General features: G+C 38.6%; 1 protein-coding gene across 4 annotated transcripts in view; it reads left to right on the top strand.

Moving 5' to 3' along the window:
• Window positions 1-17,833, top strand: part of LOC118420843 (carboxyl-terminal PDZ ligand of neuronal nitric oxide synthase protein-like) — a 73,316-nt gene that overhangs the window by 20,292 nt on the left and 35,191 nt on the right. For 3 of the 4 annotated variants that reach the window (XM_035827881.1, XM_035827879.1, XM_035827882.1), the window contains exons 3-5: window positions 11,327-11,419; window positions 14,916-14,924; window positions 16,083-16,141. In XM_035827881.1, coding sequence (XP_035683774.1) covers window positions 11,327-11,419; window positions 14,916-14,924; window positions 16,083-16,141 — 161 coding nt within the window. The remainder of the gene's footprint in view (window positions 1-11,326; window positions 11,420-14,915; window positions 14,925-16,082; window positions 16,142-17,833) is intronic. The other variant, XM_035827880.1, reaches the window with a different exon arrangement.

Here is a 17,833-nt window from a genome sequence, read left to right as displayed (position 1 = left end):
CTTTTCCCTATTGTCTAAACATAAGGGAAAGGTCTTTGGCCATGCACTTGGCACACTCTCAAACTTTATCTCCTGATTCCTCAAAGGAGCCTTTCTTCATGGTGACGGTTGGAACTTGACTGTTGTGTGCATTGCCGTTCCGCTTGGCTTGGTCTATTTCAAGTGGAATAGGCTGGAGGCGGCAGGGTGGGTGTGAGGGATATGCCTGTTTGTCACAAGGACATTAGCCGGTTGCAGGGCGCACCACTTTCTCATGTCCTCTCCCACAGTCAGGGTCACATCACTCCCTTACAGGGACCACCAGGCATGAACTGATATGGAGTGGATTCTACCATCTTTTGAAATTCTGGGGAAATCTTGTATGAAGGAGCTGCGCTGTAATAGTATCATTGCAGAGTCATACTTGATACATTTTAGAAGCAATATTATAACTGTAATGTTTATGACAAGTACGTATGACATTGAAATGGAATATAATTGATTTGAGAATTGAGATCCAAGAAAAAAAACGTATATTACTGTTTGCCCTTGGTTGTCGGAGATGAGTCATGCTTACCGTTGTATGACGCAGGAAAAACATGCCACAGACAGCACACCAGGTGTTTTGTACACAAGTTGCTTGTGTCTGTTTTAATCATAGGGTGTATTCATCTTTCTGTTGAACAATGTTAGAATGCCTGGGGGTTCCATCAGCCTTGAGGGGTGCATGCACACAAACATGTATGGGACATGTGCCTCTGAATAGAACTGGTTTGTTTTGACATTTCACAGAACATCTATTAGAAGAAATGTCACAGCGTGTTCTTTCTCCTTTCTTCAATGACTCGGACTCAAAATGTATGGTTAATATGAGATTACAAGCGGAAAATGTTTGATACCGCCAAATGTAACTGAATGATTTGTGACACTTGAGTACTCATTTAATGGCATCTCTTCACAGCAATTGATAGTAATGAACCATTTGAATTCTCCCCAGAAATCACATTGATGTACATTTCGGAATAACCGCTTGTGATCATACACATGAATGTACACTTTGGCACTGTTTCAGCTAACAGATGTGTTGCTTTATGGGTGTATCACATGTGATGTGCCATATGGCACTCAAACAAACGTATTTAGAATTAGAGGTGCATTTTATTTCCCTTTCTTCTTAGGTGTATACTTTTTAGGAGCTTTTTGTCTTTGGGAAAGCTATAAAATGAAAAGTTCGGAAGAATACTTTTTAGGTTAGGGGTATGGATAAAAAACAATGTCATATATGGAGGATTGGCATGTAATTGAAAAATGTAAGTCTGACCCCCCATCTGAACTTTTAATGGAATAGCCCTAATATTTCTTAAACAGCTGCAAGACGATAAGCCACAAATGTCAAGGAGTGAGGTATCATTTTCTGGAAAAATTTGACATATGGTGATATTATATTCCAGGAATGGAATATAACTTATCCACTAAAAGACATGTCATCCCTTTTTTAGCAGTGGTACTTCCATGTCGCTGAGTAGCAGCTGTCTGCATGGGATCAGTCTATCAAAATGTTGTGTGTCAAGTTTCTGTCAGTTCACATACAGCAATGTGCTGGGTTAAGTAGTACTGTCTTATTTTGCCTTTAAAATCCCAATAAAAGAGACTCTTACAAATGGGTTTGTACCCTGTGAAGAATGACAAAAGTATCAGAAGCGACCAGCAGAATTGGCAGATGTCAGCTCAGGAGTTGTTCCAAAGGCTGAGTCATCATTATGACACCTAAAGCATCATAACTCCGTCTGTCAGAAGCCAGCCTCATAGGGTCAGGGCCAGCTGTCATGGGAAACATAATTGTACTCCAAACCTCTTGTTTTGGGCATGTTCTGGTCTCTATGGGAAGTGAAAGATGGAAACTGTAACTTGAAGAAGTGTGTATGGATGACCAGGGAGCCTCATGGAAACGCATAAAGGAAGGTTAAATACTTCCTGGGAGTATCTATGCTGCCAGATACATTTTCATGGTCTTTCTAATGGTACCTTGGAGTGTTAGAATTAGTATGCGGAAAACTCTGCAGGCTTGGTGTGAATACATCTGGGAGAACTTGCAGGTATCAACATCAATCAGGAATGAGTGGGTTGCTAATCACAAAGAAGGGTGGAGGATGGGTCAAAACTTGATGGGTATTCAACTCTTTCTGTTGGGAATGAAAGTTTGATTCCTTGTTTTCTCCATTAAGCATGTTGTTTGGGAAATATTTCTTATACCCACATCAGGAGTCTCCTGTTTTTTCCTGTATAATTTATTGTTTGGGAGCACATGTTATTCTTTTAAATGTATACTTCTAAGTTTATGAAAATTTTCATCATTTTGATGTGATTAAGTTCAGTTTTGTTTTTTACAGACTGGGTGAAATTTTGTCTATCCCAACAGGCAAATTTCTGTCCTTGTTCCGATGGATGGGTCCACTTGAAGTGGAGATCCGTTCCGTTTGTCTTCTTGCTGGTCTGACAGCCACAATTGCTTCATCAGTGTGCCCTGTGAACCTTCACAGGCTCAGTGAAAACATGGTGATGGGATATTGGTTCTAAAACTATCTTTGTCCTTTTGCAATCAGACAGGTGCCCCAAGGTCAATTATAATCAATTCAACATCACAAAAGGGAATAATGGTGTCAGGCCGGCACTTCTATTGCTGATCTTAAACTTATTGGAAAAGACAGAACTCAGAGAAGGAATGGGGAGTATTGTAAATCTCAAAGCAGATAAAACTTGGAATACCAAGAGAAATATTTTCCTTGCAGTTAACTTTGGATAACCATTGTGGTCACAGTCTACTGCAGTAGAAATGTCTATAACTTTTCTTTCATAACCTCATAACTCGAGAAGACGGGGACAGTATCAAGTCGCCAGCTGATGCTCTCTTCTATGCACACTGCCAATCTGTGACCTTTGTATAGAACATCCTCAATTTCACATTCACAACCCACTGACATCCTCTAATGGCTGTACTGTTGGCTGTCAGCCATACAGCTGGGGTTCCAGGCAACTGTTGCACCCGGTATTTCTTCCTGGGAAAGGGCAAAGTCTCGTTCTTTATTATGATGGATTCTTTACAGGGGAATTAACTTGAAGGTTTCGCTGATGGGGGTCAAGGTTGAAATAGAAATTACTTTTTCCAGTCTGAAATCATTAAGATGTGGTCATAGTCTCATTGGCTTGACTGGCGTTTTGATTTAAAACAGCTCAGGTATTGAAAGTGTCTTCTGGACCACAATATTCTTGGCCAGAGATCAAAGACAAGGGTTCTCTTGATCTGGGTCAAGGTTTAAAAAATGTTTGTCCTATTTTGAGGTCACATTAAGTTGGCTGGCATCAGAGTTTTTTTTTTTACATAGACAAGTCAGAGCTGATTCTGAAAGTCCACGGGTAGATGATAATTTTTTGTAGGATGATTGAATACAATCTAAAAATTTCAAATGTGTAACAAGGTCACACCTGTATTATTTATCACCATATTCCTAATCTTAATAAGTACATTATGAAAGCCTCATATAGATGATTGATTTTGAAGTTCCAAAAGGCAGAGTTAGCATACACTACCACAGACATGTACATGTATATTTAGTTTAAGATATCCACTATAAAATGATAAATAAGATATCTGACCTTTTCACATGTTTATCTTTAATATGTTTATCTCTGAGTCTGACTCCAGGTGCAGCAATACTCCTGAGGTATGGATTTATAGAACTTAACCTTGAATGACCTCTAAGGGATTAGACTTAAAGACAGACAGCTGTGGTTGGTTACCCGCCACTATTCAGGGAGATGTTTGGAATACCAGTGGATTTACAAAGCCCCCATTGTCAGATACACTACATCCTTGACATAACAATTTCCTCTTCAAGTTCTTGAAGACAACAGCCTTCAGTGATATTCCTTTGGTACCTATAAACATTGATGGAAATATTATCAAATCATTTGTAGTCTTTGGTTGTCCACAGTGATGCTTTTGTATTATGAAAACACTGCAAAAGAACAGTGGTTGATATGGATAGGTCACCGTACACTTATTTCAGGTAGACAAATAAACCAGAAAATTGTCTGTCTGGAGAGCAGTGACCCCAGCCTTGCACCACTGCAGGTGTCCCCTACATGTAGGTTTTGGAATGTCCCAGATCAAAGCTTGGAACCTGTCAGTGTCTGTACCTATTCCAAGGCCTATGGTAACAGGCCCAGAAAGTGGGTAAAAGACCCATGACAACATAAAGAATATGTGAACATTGTTCCAGTGTGACTGAAGTGGTATGAAGCCTGCTTCATTGTATAGAAGAGAAATGGGGGCATAGTCCAGCAAGAGTCTGGTAACCAGGTAATAAGAAGGAAACAGTAGCCAACTGTATTGGTGTGATTTGTTGATAATACAAAATTGTTCATATAGCTGATGTCAAAACATTACACTATGTTGAAAGCTGTAAGCGGAAAACAGGATGGTTTAGAGTCAGTAAACATGGTTGGCCAGCTACATCCTGTTGTGGATGTTTAATAACCACAAACACGTTGGCCGCTATCGAGCAGGCATCCGACAGAACATACCTAATCCCACGCTTGGATGGCCCTGTGAAAGCCAGCGCCCAACTTCTTTCGTGACACGGATTTCCTTGGCCCGAGGCTTGACTTCAAAGGAATTGTTTCCTAGGTCACGGAAGTCTTTGCCACAATTTTGTCATACAAGATTTGGCAGAGACCTGGTTTGTGGGAAATTAGAAATAAAGGAAAGTGTACCAGGACAGTAATGTAAAGAAATCAACAATTTCTTCTAAAATAAATCTGAAACGAGATGAACCATGTATGAAAGTCGAGTCAAGTTAGAGGATTATCAAAAGTTGTTATTGACTCGTCGAGTTTCCACGCAGACAAAATGTTGGCAGGTTTGATACAGAAAAGATGAGTTATGATCAATTTGCCGGGCATATTGACCCAGCCCTTTCACAGCACCCATCCAATCAATACCATATCACATCAGCTATCTTCTCTGCAATATTCCACAATTTCCTTCCCAGTGTGGCCCTGTACGTGCCGTTTGTCAAAATTGCTGCGGCAGAATTTCCTACTCTGGTAGCGGTTATTTTGGCAGAGCTTCAGCTTGGCGAGTCATTATTTCGTGCGTGATGTCAGTGATTTGTGGGGTGGGGCTACGTTCACTGTGATTAGGAGGAGGAACGGAGGCATCATGTTAGGAGGTAGAGCCGCCGCTTATGGGTAGGCACAGGAGGTTTCATGTCGACATGGATGAAATTATGGCTACCTGGTGACCCACACATGTATCATTCTCTACACTGCATGGTTTCGAAAACCATAGAGAAAGTAGCAGAGGAAGACTGCTTAGTCATCTCTCATCACTGTATGATTCCTTACAAAAGGCTGACATAGTAGTATATATATATATATATATATATGTATGAAGTCAGAAGGTTGAAATTATGACTTGATTGATGAGGTAGCCAACAGTCTTCCAAACATGATCTCCACAATGGGTGATATAAATAGATTCTCTAGGATTTACAGACATTTTTCTTACAAGATGTGAAAGCACTTCAATTTTGTTTATTGGGCACTCAAGGGAAAACTGTACATGTACTTTAAAAAGTATGTCAGCCATTAAATCCAAAAGGACTTTTACTAAAATGAATTCCGTAATCAAGCCATTATTGCCATCATGCTTATTGTTATGTGTATGTAAGTTTTATTGTCCGTATCAATTAAGCTGATACTGATAACAAAGAAGCAGTCTACAAAGCTACATGTGTGGGCCTCAAGACAGGTATTTGTTACTGCCATACATGTACACAATGTGTACATCATACATGTACAATGCAGCCTATTATGTGTTTTACAATCAAGTATGTTTGATTATGATAGTTCTGATGAATGCACTCCAAGTCAAAATCTGCATATTATAAAATCCTTGTTAGCATTCTTTGGATTTCAAAAGAAAAGAGTGCCACATCTGTACGGAATGATAAGTTCTGTGGTGTATAAGATATACGGGGAGGTTTGGATGCTAAATCGCTTCCCCCAACCTGAACAGATGGCAGTAAATGTATTGCAATAAAGAAGGATGAGCACTTACCAATAAGTCACTTAATCCTCCCAGTGTTCCAAATTAAATGTGTACCTGCTTATAAGACTGGTATTAATGGCTGTGTGTGTAATGTGCATGGTGCTTCTTAACTGGGAGATTAAAAAAGTAAGTAGGCCAAGGTGTTTGAGGGGGTTGCAGCCATATGCATGTTTTTGTTAATCTTGGTTGATGGTGTTGCCTTACTTTCTTGGTATTTTAACTTTATCACAGGTGAATTTCTGACACAAGTCACTTATTAAAACAAAATTTGTCATTTTACTATATTATCAATACCTCTAATCAAGGTCTAATATACCATCTTCCTTTAAAGGTGTGAGTCATCATGTAAAATGATGAGTTTGTACAAGCTTTTCTGGGGAGTTTGTACAAGTTGTCGTTTTGGCCTTGGAACCATCCGTCTATTCACCTAACCTCTAAACCTGCAGGAGCCAAGTTGAAGTTTTGCAGCAACCCTACAAGTATGAGTGATTGAAGTGTCCCTGTATTGGCAGAGATAAGGCTGATTAATCCCCCCTCCTGGTCTCAAGCTTGCAGCGTAATCCTGTCCAAAGCTGCTAGATCCTGTTTGACAGACGACCGGGCCTTGGTGAAGCAGGCGACCCACGCGGCCCCCAGGTCAAGTGCGCAACCACAGCAATTGTTTTGCCTGACAAGCCCCGAATGTGGCATTACATATTGTTTCCACAACCCTCTGGATTTAATATCGACTTCCCATGAAGAAAGGATACTAGGAGGGACCACTGCAATTGCAATCGATGGCTCATCAGTCCTCATATTGGCAGTAGGAGCAAAGTGCCATCCTGGGATGGGAATTTTCGATGTACCAGTAATTCCATCTTCAGAGGTGAACGATTATCAAGATGTTTGTAGAGATCTCCGCCAATTCAACCAGACGGTTATGGGAAGTCAAATAAATGATCTAATTTGAATTTTAAGAGCACCCAATAAACTCAATTGTTGTTCTAATTTGGTAGTATTGACTATGCATGGCTGGCCAAATTGCATGCCCAGCCATTTCTTCTTCCTGATTGTGGTCATATTCTTTTCATATTCATCGCTTGAATATTTGATGGTTTTCGTTAAAAATTTGTCGAAGGGTCTTGAGAGAAATAAAATGCCCATAAGCATTCTATTAATACTGTGGTTTGGCAAATAGTATCGTTTTCAGCCTTTTTTATTGGCTATAATTGTGGCAGTAGGCTCTCCTTCGATGCCAATTTTGTATCCCAAGTAATTTGTGGCAGCAGGGTTACCCTCCTCGGTGATCGAATGCATAGAGGGAGGGCGTAAAGCTCTGATCAGTTGCAAGTTAATTAAGACCTCAATCATTTGCTGCTAACGAGGGCTAGGCTAAGTCTCAATATGGTCAGGGAGGTCTCCAAGTCCAAGAGACCAATCGCCACAAATATGTTCACTGTTGATTGTCGCAAAGGGTCAATATGTTGAGTTTGATTGCTGGCATTTGGTGCTCCTCAATGTCAATAAAAACAGTGTGCGGAGTGAAGCGTTCCATATCCTTACGCAAACAGCACGCCAGACGGCCGTTAGAGAAGCCTGGACGTTAAAGTGTGCTTCAACGACAATTAGAGCCATGAATATTGTAGGCAGTGACGCAGGGCAGTGAACTGGGGCATGGATGGATTAGATTTAAACCTGGAAATGCCTTCCAGTAGTGGCTTAAGTTGTATTGCAAAGCCCTAGCTACACAGCCTTGTCTTATGTGGTGGAACGAGACTCAGGAACTGGGGTCTGGGTTAAGCTGTGATCAACAAGATGGTTTCATGTGGGAATCAAGGGTCGGAATTAAAGTGTAGATAAAATGGAATTGGAAGACCTCGTAAGAGGAAAACTCCCCACGCATCTAAAGTAGGATACACCTTGAGCCAGGGCCTTGAGATCCTAGACTATAAAGCTACTGAATTACAGGGATTAAATGCCTTCAGTCTAGGTTGCCTTGGCTGCATTAATCCACTTGAATAACTTGAATCTTTAATAAAACTGGAATAAATATTTAGGCATTATATCAAGACGAGATGTTTTCAAGTTTAAGTAAACAAAAACATGACATTGTAGTGTATGCTTTTTGGGTGTTAACACATTTCGCGTTTGTTTTTACCACAGTTTGAGAATAGCACTGTCGAACACTTAGGCAGTAACAATAGACACATAACAGTAAAACAAACTCAAACACAGCTACTAGTTCTACATGCATAATGTATTGTATACAGAAACAGGTCTGCATACATTTTACAGAACAGTAAAAGACAGTAAGTGTCTTTTCCCTTTAGTCACATGCAGCAATTGCGGGAGTGAGTGATTGTCTACGGATTTGATTATATCACTGGTGTGGAAGGTAGATACATCAAGGGATTAATTTTTCCAGCTCATTGGCAAACAATTGCTTGTCTGAGATTTCCCTATCTCTGAATGACAAGAAGGTGGGGTTCACAGATACACGAATAGTTAAAAGCAATTGAAGCATGCTTTCTACGTATGTAATCATCATTAGAGGTGCAATATTGCTGCTGTGGGAATACGGGTGTGTAGTTGAGTGTCAGAGTGACAACATGTTACATAATTTGTTTGACAGTAACTGCGATGATCCAAAAATCCAATCAAATATATGTTCCAAAGCCACAGCATAATGGCAGTTGCATACATGTACAAAAGTGACAATTATAATCTAGAAATTTGGGTTTCATACATGTGCTTTAAAATGTATGTGCTTGAGTTTGATAAATTAGACATTAATCCAAATTTTGTGTTCTCTTAATACAAAGTCAAATGCCAAGGTGAAATCTACATGCATGACAGATACATCTGTAGGTCTGTGTAATATTTTGAATTAGTACTGCTTTGAATCCAGTGCAAAACTATTACAAAGAGATTAGAAGTAATACATCTGACAGTTTGTCTTATGCAAATCACAATCAAAAGTTATCACTTCAATGTCACAGTGTGTCAGAGAACAAGAAGAGACAAGAAGGGGGCAAGATTCATTCAGATTCACTCAGTTCTCAGTATGAACAGGGTAAGGGCTTCTCTCCAAGTAGATGTTCGACTCCGGCTGTTTTTGTACATGATTGGGGCCATTTTTATCTGGCATTCTATTTTGTACCGTTTTCTTTATGGCTTTCTGCCAAACAAAACCAAAAGAAAATGGTGCAGAATGGAAACCCTGATAAAATCGGCTAAAAGATACCAAAACAGTCAAAGCCAAACCTCTGCTATGAGAGTAGGTTAGAGCCCATGTAACAACTGCTACCATATATTGGTCTAGTGGTGACAGTTGTTTATACAGGGTCAGTTCAGCAAGTGTTGATCCTGTCAACAGACTGTTGGTTCTGTGGAGCTGGTCCAGCCTGGTTAGGACAGTTGGGAGGGTCACTACGAGATAGTCACTACACAACTGACATTCCTGGCAACCGGGGAAGAATTAGATAAATGTCTTCATTTCGGAGAAGAGAAATAGGAACTTTGCAAGTTGCAAGTTATCTGTTGATGGCCATCAAGTTTTAGTAAAATGTTGGACTGACTTCTGAGTGCTGATTAAGAAAAGGAGAAGAAGAAAAACTGTATGAACCTTGAAGCTTAGCTACTGATTGGAGTTCCAAAGAAGATTGATATGATAATGTGAACATCCAACATCTAGGATTATACTGAAAGTGCCTGTCTTGTCATTGCAAAGCTCATCAGAAAGACAGATCCTTTGATCCAAGGAATTTGATTGGCCACTTGGTCTTCTTCATGATCCCAGTTGAAATCATTAGACATTGTTAGAAACAGAATAGGAACCGTGTCATTTCATTTTCTGCCATGAATTCTTTTTTTCTCTGCCATGTAATTGTAAGATTCTAATTTGCACTTAAACTAATGTACAACACGGTGGAAGGGATGCCAATTAGATAATGCACTTGAGCTCCCTGAATACAGCCGCAATGTGTTATCATATCTGACGTGCTCCACCAAGCAAAGTTATTGCAATTACCATCCGCTTCCCTCCCATTTTCTGTATCCATGGAGAAATACAGGTGGATTTATTGATCTTGGAGCCCGTCCAGAAGAAGCTAATAGATGTTCTTGTGTCTGGGGGAACATGGAGCTCTTCATGAATTAGTAACTGCTCATCAAACGCTGATGTTTTCCTGTAATGCTAAATTGAATGCCTCTCAGTGGTATTACAGCGGGAATATAAATTAGACGTATCCTTGTCCTCCGACTTCAAAGTCACTCAGTCGTAATCTCCCCTTATGTAGGATTACATAGCTGTCTTAAACTATGATGAGGAAGAAGTTAGTTAACTACTTATTCATAACCTACCTCATTCAAATATACGTAAGGCTATTTTAACCTTAACAAATCATTTAACAAAATACCATAATAATAACAGTTTACTATTACATATGCCAAATTTATGAACTGCATTTGTTCATTATGCATGGCAAAATAATAAGCAATTATTAATGTTGGTAATTTTTCTATAAAGATCTGTTCTTTAATCTAAACCTGTCTTTTCTCCTTGATGTGCAAACAATAAGTTCCTGGTAAGTCAGTCCAGTATAACTCCGACTTACATGTACATGTACTTACATTTCTGGGGTTCCTTTGTACCCTTACAGGCATTGACTGAGCTGTAAAAACAGCTTTTTTTCAGAGTTTTTACAAGCTCAGGTTCAATGCTTAGTTTTCTAACAACTCCCTGTAATCGCACGGAATAAAGAAGTCTGACATATGAACTGTACAGTCTGTATGTTACATATATTATGGTGTATACATAAGACTGTGCCATACAAATTTTAATGTAAATAAACAAATAAGTTTCAGTTTATTTTGCCAGCAGTGTTCACTCAGGCTATTTGTTACCTTCCCTGTTGCATGATTTATTATCATCTTTTGCTAAAGTACAGACTGACAATTGTAATACTAAATCTTGATAGAAGACAATAATATTACAGGATTTGGGTGTCACATCATAAAGTATATCTTCAATAAACTGTCCGAGATGATTCCTTGTGACAAATTGATCATGTATTGCTTGTTCTTTGGTGGATAGATTTTGGGATTATGGAGCTATTTAGGTCTTTATGATATCCGCAGCAAAATCATCAATTTTATGTCAAAATGTACAGTTCTGTATAATGTAGTCTGAACTTGTAAAGGAAAGACAAATCACAAGTTCATGTACATGTATGTTCTTTTTTTTTTCTTCTGCAGTATGAGTTTAAAGCCAAGGCCATCAAGAAGAAGAAAGTCAACATCACCATCTCAGTGGACGGTGTGAAGTGTGCATTAAGGAAGAAGAAAAAGGTGAGAACATTGTCTTGAACTTTGAATGTTATAAATTAATCCCAACATTATCTGAACAGGTTTTATTGTAGTTTAATAATGACTTAATTTCTAAAAGGCAAACATCTATCATAACCATCATCTTACTGAGATATTCTTTTGGCACAAATTCTTAACAACAATATTCACCAGGAAAATGGTCAACTTATAAAGGACAAGCATGTACCTTTGTCATAATGCCAAAACTTCTTTTCACTAAGGTATGATGGTGAAAAGTTCATAATATTCATACCCCAGGCATCATACATGTACGTGCTGTCACAGATATTTGAAAAGGTATTAGACTGTGGGAGAGCATACATATTGCACATGTATATCAATTCATGCACCTTTAATGCTTGTCAGGATTATCCAGACCTCCATCTCTAGCATCTGTCCGACTCAGACTAATATCCCATGTTTGAGTAATGCCTTGCCATCAATTCTCTTTTAAGTACATCCATGTGCATGTGTGCTTGTACTGCCTTCCATGGGATTAAGGCTAACAGGTGCAATAAGTTGATGTTGTAAGGTATGCTGAGCACATCACGTCATTTATTTTCATGCAACAGTGATATGATTTAAAGAATATGTCTCTCTACTGCCATTGTATGTAAGATTGTATGACCACCTTTTCTCACAAGATCTACAACAATGTTGTTGCATGTTGCCATCAAGTCCTTGCAAGGTGCAGGAAATCATTTTAAGGACTTCTGCTAACAACTATAACATAACCAATGCTAAATGGCTGCATGTAGTATGATGTATAATACATTTTTGTATTTAGTGACACATCAATAACTAGAAAGGCCGACATTTGCTTGGGTGCAAATACAGCATATTTCAGCCATACCCATTCCCACGCAACATTGGACTGTTCCAAGTCACCCCTGCGCAAAAATGCAATATTTTAACTGTAAGTTATCCCCAAAAGAGAACTAATATTGTGAATTGATTCCAGGTCAAAACAGAGCTTGCCCAATATGCCCCGGGCCCATATGGAAGAATATAATCTTCCACAGGAGCGCCTATGCATAACTGATTGGTTTTTAGAATTGCGGCAGCTCCTATTTTTCCGAGAGTGAAAAAAAACGCATCTTCCATTAAGATTTTCATCATGAAATTACATGACGCCATTCAACAATTTCCACTTCGATAACTAGGTCTAAATACCGTAATAATCTCCTTGTGATGTGGGTACATTTATCATTGCAGTGAACTTTTTTTTAAGCAAGTAGCTATAGGGCATACATTTTGATAATTGTCAAGCAGGTGCAGGTACTGTGTAGTAGGAGTGTTTTTTTTTTTTTCAAGCTAAAAACTTCAATCTTCTTCTTGTTTTGTATGAGCCATTATAAACGGAGACGTCTCGAATTTTTACAAGAATTTTACCACTCTGTCGCTTCATTTCTTTTCTGAAAAATCCCAGGACCAACAAGTTAATTTGATTTGGCTTTATCTGTATAACGTTATTTCATTTTCCTTCGAATTCTTTGTTAAGTATATGCCCCTGCATACCACTGTTAAATTGTTTTACTTTGTATGCAATCCGCTGAGCCATCGGACGTAATCTTGTCTGAGTGTTATAATTTCCTGCTCGTAGCGTGCGAGACCTGGAGGATAGGTGTTTCTACCTTGTTCGTGGGTTTCTTTTCGGAGGTCAGTGGTGATACTCTGGTACTGAGAGTGTTTTATTGGGCTCAAACTCTGGCAGTTTAAAGTTACTTACAATTTTAATGTACAAAGTTTACGTCAAAAAAGAACAACAACAATACTAGAAGTACCTACATTTGTTCGGGAAAAATACATCCATTCTCGCCACTGTCAAACTTACGTATCAAAACTAAACGCAAACTGTCCAATTTTCCCTGTCCAAATCTGCCGAAAATGATTGATAGTGCCATGCGGAATGTTGGTAAAGTCATCGCCACTAACGTTCAATGCACGCGTACCGTCCGCTACCGCTCAAATGACCCTGTCTGAACTCCAAATCCTCGCAAACTACAATTTCAAACCGGGCACAGGGCACCATATGGCAACTGTAAGGCTGTAATGTGCATCTGTTTGTGTATATACGGGATTGCAAGGCCCCGCTTATGAATATTAACTAGCATTCGCCTTTCTCGTCGCTGATTGGCTGGCGTCCATAAAGTAATTAACTCTCGCTCTCCCCAGACCGCTGGCACCTGGCACGTGTGGGCTCTGGGGTCACTGGAGTTCACGGGAGAAGACCGAAAGAAAACCAATTTCCCCTCAGAAAAGTGCAGAAATTAATCATTTGAAATTGGTTTATACCAAAAATTTTACTTGGATCATTTTACCAACTATCTAATGCCTATCTACACCAAATCTAAGGTCATTCCATTGTAATTCAAGGGAACAGGGGGCCACAATATACAGTTTTGGTCAAAACATGACCTTTAAACTTCAATAAAATCATTTTAGAGGCAGATATGAATAAAATCAGAAAAACACACCTTGGTATTGACCCACTCTACCTTTGTGCTAAATTTCAGGTCATTCGGTCACGGAACGACGGAGATGAATTGCTTTGAAGATTTGACAGGAGAAAGAAAGAAAGAAAGAAACATTACGAATACAATATATTTCACCATACCATATATGGTATGGCTGAAATATAATTATTGCCATAAATGTAGCTTCTTTCCTGGGATTTTGGTGTCTTACAAACAACTTTAAAGCACTAAATCGGCATTTAACTTACACTTTGGTGTTGGAAGTTACATAGCAGACCATGTAGAATTAGAAAAACTTTCTCTACATTATATGTAACTTATTGCAAGGGTTGCTTTGTTCTTTTAACTGCACAGCATGATAATGGTCTCAGTTACAGGTTGAGCACTTTACACATTCATTCAGAAGTTTTCAACTTACTCCAAACTCTAATAAGTATTGAATGGGGAAACAATAGGCATCAATAATTACAATTACCTATTAGTGCACACACTTTTCAACCCAAGTGCCAAAATGTCAATAACTAATCTCGGTGGGTGTTGCTGGCCATAACAGGAGTTCATCTCTTTTATGTGTGTCTCTATTTTTGTTTCACTTCTCCTCTTTGTACTAACATGTTTAGTATGCTCCTGTAACTCTCCGCAAAGCACACTGAATTTCTCTCTCCTAATGGTGAAGTCTTTGAATTGCGCAGTCATTGATTTTAGGCAGCGAATGAAAGGAAAGCATTATAATTGATGATGTTGCTTCTGTGTCGGCTTCATGCCTCGGATATTGATCGGATCAATAAAATGTGTGCAGTCATTTCATCTTGCGTAACCAAATTCAGCCGATGTACAATAGAAATCTGACAGTGCACAAAATACCTGACCAGGGAATACATTTTGGTAATGTTATCAACCCTCTTGTGGAAGGTTGGCTCAGTCCTGCTGAATTTGGTTACAAATATGTGACTAACTTTATCTTCTCTCTTTCCATGCTAATCTCTTCGCTCCTGGGCCAGCATCTATTGGTTTGTATATACCTGCCTTATCCGTTATCACAGCATTGCCGATATGTAGTTTATCAGGCATGACACAAAGGAAAATGGTGATGGTAGCTTTTTGTTTAAATGGCGCAGTATTTGAGAAATGAAAGATATAAAAGCAGTGGGCCCTAAGATGCAAAAACAGTTTTTATCTTTATGACTGGAAACCCCAGACCTTTACATAAAGATAAAAGCCTTTATCTTACTTAGATGATACAAAATCTGATTGAAATACTTTCATGACAGTCATAATACTATATTTTAATAGTGACAGTCACTTAGAGTTATCAAACTTCAGATAGCTGAAGGGTTTTTACAAGTGCTTTAAACTTGTTGAATTTGATCTTACTTTATATAATAGTACCTTTTTCTAAAATTACACTTTCATGTCTCACAGAAATACCAAACAAAAATGCAAATAATCTGACAGAAAACTAAGAATAAAAAGATTATTTTCATAGCTCATTTAATACACACCAATGCTGAACATTGTGCATGACATCCCATTGCATTTTCAACTGCTGCTTGGGTTGAGAAAGGTCTGGCGTGGTGTTGCATGTATGAAGTTCTGGTGTATCAGGAGATCAAACCAGTTTAATCAGACAGCCAGATGTCCTGTTGGTGATGGGATTATTCCTGCATGCCCAAATACATTAGATGCAGCCATTTTTGTCACAATTCATGGTCATGCTTTGATGCAATCAAAGTTGCCAATATTTACCGATGATTCAATATATCAAAGGCACCATTAAATATGATGTTGGCTAAAAGACCAAGGCTGTCTCTAGGATCCATCCATCCGTCTCAGAAAATTGGTTGATGAGGAGGTACAAAAATTTCACCACAGCAGTCCCAAAAAATCTGAACTAAGTTCATTGACACATATTTTCATATTTTTGTAAGCTTAAAGTAGCAGATTTAACAATGAAAACGACTTACCTGCTTCTGAAAATACCCCCAAACAATCAGTGGGACAGAAAAAAATTTGAAAGCTGGAGACAGTCATGGTTTAAACAGACTTTTTCTTGTTTCATGCATGTGTGATGTGACCTTCTTTTCACTCACAATGTATGTCATTATGAACATTTTTCTGATGAACTTGTACCTGGACCTTGCACCCATTCTGCCTTGTCGATCACCCAGAAGAAGCAGTGGACCTGGGACGAGAGCAAGCTGCTGCTGATGTCACACCCCATCTACAGGTGAGTGGAAACAGGTAGATGTAACGCTTGTTCTCCTTTATCTGTGGGGTAGCCTTTATCTGCTGAAACAGGGTGTTTAGGTATATCAAGTCGACGGACGGTGGTTTGTAACTTTTAAATACCATTGTTTTGAAAATATTGCAATGAAACCACCTTTTGTCGACTTGATATCCCTGATTACCTTTTTTTTTCTTAACTACAACGGATATAGGTTATCTAGCAGATAAAGGTGAACTAGCACAATACTACACATTTATGACACAGAATGTCTACTTTAAGACTCTGTCTGCATGTTGCCTGAACCAGTCACAAATCATATCTGCACCACCCTGAGGAGATTTTATGAAGGGTGGATCAAACTGGAAACTTGTATGAAACCATTTCAATGCATAACCATTACATGAGCATGGTGGATACTTCGACTGGTGAAGGTAAGATGTACACAAACAATTAGAAATACCTGTATATCCTCATTGTTTCCTGTTCTAACCTGCATAATGCTAGTTTACATGTTATATCTGTTGTTTCTAAAAGCATGGTGTTTAGGAAAAGCAAATCGACAGATTGTGGTTTCAAACTGCAATATTGTGAAATTATTGCATCCGTCAAGTTGTTATTCCTAAATACCTGTTCTGAGATATAGATTACCCCGCAAATAAAGGTGAACTAGCATTTGTCAATAAGAGAGATGTGCACACCCTACAGTGAAGTAAATGAGATTCACCACCTTAAAAGAAATGTACGTAAAAATAAGTTCATAAAGAAATGTACATGTATTACAAAACCTGCAGTGTGCCCTTCCTACTACAAAAGGACATAAATTATTCAATGCAGCACAAAGCCACAAACAGTTTTATGGAGGGTGTTCGAATGAAAATTTCCTGTATAACTTGCAAGATAAACAGGTATACGGTAAAGGGTCTTGGTTTTATTTCATAGCCCAATTAAATCAGATGGCACCATACTGACAAGTAATTATATGGTTATCGACTACGCATCTGTCATAAAATTTCCCAATTCCCATTCATCCCGAATGGTGCGTTAACTTGTATCTCCAAGTGGTAAAGCACTCCAGAATCAGCAGCCCTATTTTATGGGTGATTAACATCGTGTATCCCATTTAGGATGAATAAGTAGGCCTATGGGGAAAGATGTTTGTATCCATTTAGCATAGGAAATAAATGACTTGCAGTTTTCAACCCTATCACAAATCTGATATCTCACATCAGGACTTTCACTGACGATTTTGATCAATATGGAAATGTGATTTAACGTTATGACTTACAGTGATAAGATGATCTAGAATCATTTTTGTGTAGATTCAAACTGTAAAATTTCAATGAGCTATAGAAGGTCCTTTTAATTCAAATTTTTATTGCTATTGGGTAAAATAATTGCTTTTGAATTAAAGGTTACAGACTGACCTAAGTTTTATGTTGCCTTAAAAATGAGGTACTGATTGGAACATCATTAAGCATGCTCTCCCACTGGATATCATAAAACCATGTGCTATAACCTTACCAGGTGCTGTACTCAAGAGGGTCTGCATGGGGGATCCTGGCAATACTTAACAGTAAATTTAGGAGGACAAATAATGCTTGAACAGTAAATTGCGAATGGTTTTGGTAAGGAGTTATTGAATTGTTCCATGGTTTGCATGAGTTTGGCAAAACTTAAAATGAAGATGACCGG

This window comes from Branchiostoma floridae, chromosome 8 (assembly GCF_000003815.2).
Source record: "Branchiostoma floridae strain S238N-H82 chromosome 8, Bfl_VNyyK, whole genome shotgun sequence".
Lineage (NCBI taxonomy): Eukaryota > Metazoa > Chordata > Leptocardii > Amphioxiformes > Branchiostomatidae > Branchiostoma > Branchiostoma floridae.
Note: the sequence above shows the minus strand (reverse complement) of the source record. Positions and strands in the feature narration are given on the sequence as shown.